Source organism: Calidris pugnax, unplaced genomic scaffold, assembly GCF_001431845.1.
Source record: "Calidris pugnax isolate Ruff unplaced genomic scaffold, ASM143184v1 scaffold103, whole genome shotgun sequence".
NCBI classification, from domain to species: domain Eukaryota; kingdom Metazoa; phylum Chordata; class Aves; order Charadriiformes; family Scolopacidae; genus Calidris; species Calidris pugnax.
The window spans coordinates 4,481,588-4,482,831 of record NW_015090990.1 but is presented as its reverse complement, the minus strand read 5'-3'; the positions used below and the strand labels follow the sequence as shown (position 1 = coordinate 4,482,831).

General features: G+C 53.5%; 1 protein-coding gene across 2 annotated transcripts in view; it reads right to left on the bottom strand.

Moving 5' to 3' along the window:
• Positions 1-929, bottom strand: part of TBR1 (T-box, brain 1) — an 8,076-nt gene extending 7,147 nt beyond the window's left edge. For both annotated transcript variants that reach the window (XM_014954081.1, XM_014954082.1), the window contains exon 1: positions 124-929. In XM_014954081.1, the coding sequence (XP_014809567.1) occupies positions 124-815 (692 nt within the window). In that variant the 5' untranslated portion in view covers positions 816-929. The remainder of the gene's footprint in view (positions 1-123) is intronic.
• Between the last annotated feature and the right edge of the window lie 315 nt (positions 930-1,244).

The following is a 1,244-nucleotide window of genomic DNA, read 5'->3' as shown; positions in this document are numbered from 1 at the left end:
TACCGGCAGCCGGCTCGGGGGCCCCGGCGGCGGGCGGCTCCCCCGGGGCGGCGGAGGCTCCGGGCGGCTCCCCCGGCGGCTGAGCCCCGACACCCGGCGAGGGTCCGCGCGGTGGCTGCTTACCTCCCCTGCTTCGTGATGATCATCTCCGTCTGGTGCCGGTGAAATTTCAGCCAGAGTGGCCTGTTGCACAGGTAGACCTGAGCCTTCCCGGGAACTAGCCCCGGCTGGGTGGAGGAGAACTGGTAGAAAGGTGCCCCTTGATAGGAATGGCCATACTGCTGGGGGTACGGGTAGCCCGCCGTGGGGTAGCCTTGTGGAGAAGAGTTGGACAGGAGGCTGTTATAAGCTCCGTTGGTGATCACAGGATGGTGAGCCATGTAGCGGCTGGGGCTGGCGATGGAGAAGGCTGGGTGAGCAGGTCCATGCTGGCTGGGGTAAGGGAACATGGTACTAGGAGCAGAGGCAGCAGACTGGGGCTGGCTGGACTGAGAGAGCAGATAGCGATCTGCAGCAGATCCATCGAAACTGTGACGAAGCTCAGAGACCCCGTCCAAGACGGGAGAGAGTTTATTTCTCTGGACGTCCCCTGGTGTGTCCTTGGAGTCAGGAAAATTGTCTGTATCTGACTGATTCGTCATCCCCCTGGTAATTTTTTTCAAAGGTGAACTTCTCTCCAGGTTGTCAGTGGTCGAGATAATGGGATGATCATGCAAGGCAAGCTCAGATCCGCCTGCATGTGGGTAACTGCTGCTCACATTGAGAAATTTCTTGGAGAGCATGATAGAGGGAGAAAGACAATGCTCCAGCTGCATAGCTCTAGCACCACAGTAATAACCCTTCAGTCCCTGGATCTGAAAGGGCTCCTTAGTATCAGAAGCTAGACATCCTGGGACCCTCACTAGACAGAAAGCACTTCATCCACCAAATGCTTCCCAAACGTTTTTTTTTTTTTTTTTTTTTTTCCCTTCCCTGGGAGAAGAGATTGGCCAATTGACACTATGCAGCAATCAGGAAAGACTCACTTTTGATCTTGCTGCTTGTGGAGAGGATGAAACGGCTTCTGCCATTGGTTAACCGCTGACAGTAATTTAATTAGATAGACATTAATTAGGATAATCACCTGGCTCCTGGTCGCGACGATCACGGCAAATTGAAGGAGATGATTTTATTGTGAGATAGAAGGAAGGGGGAAGGGAAGAGTATGTTTGCTGTAAGAGCTCATTATTATGTGACCTTTCCAG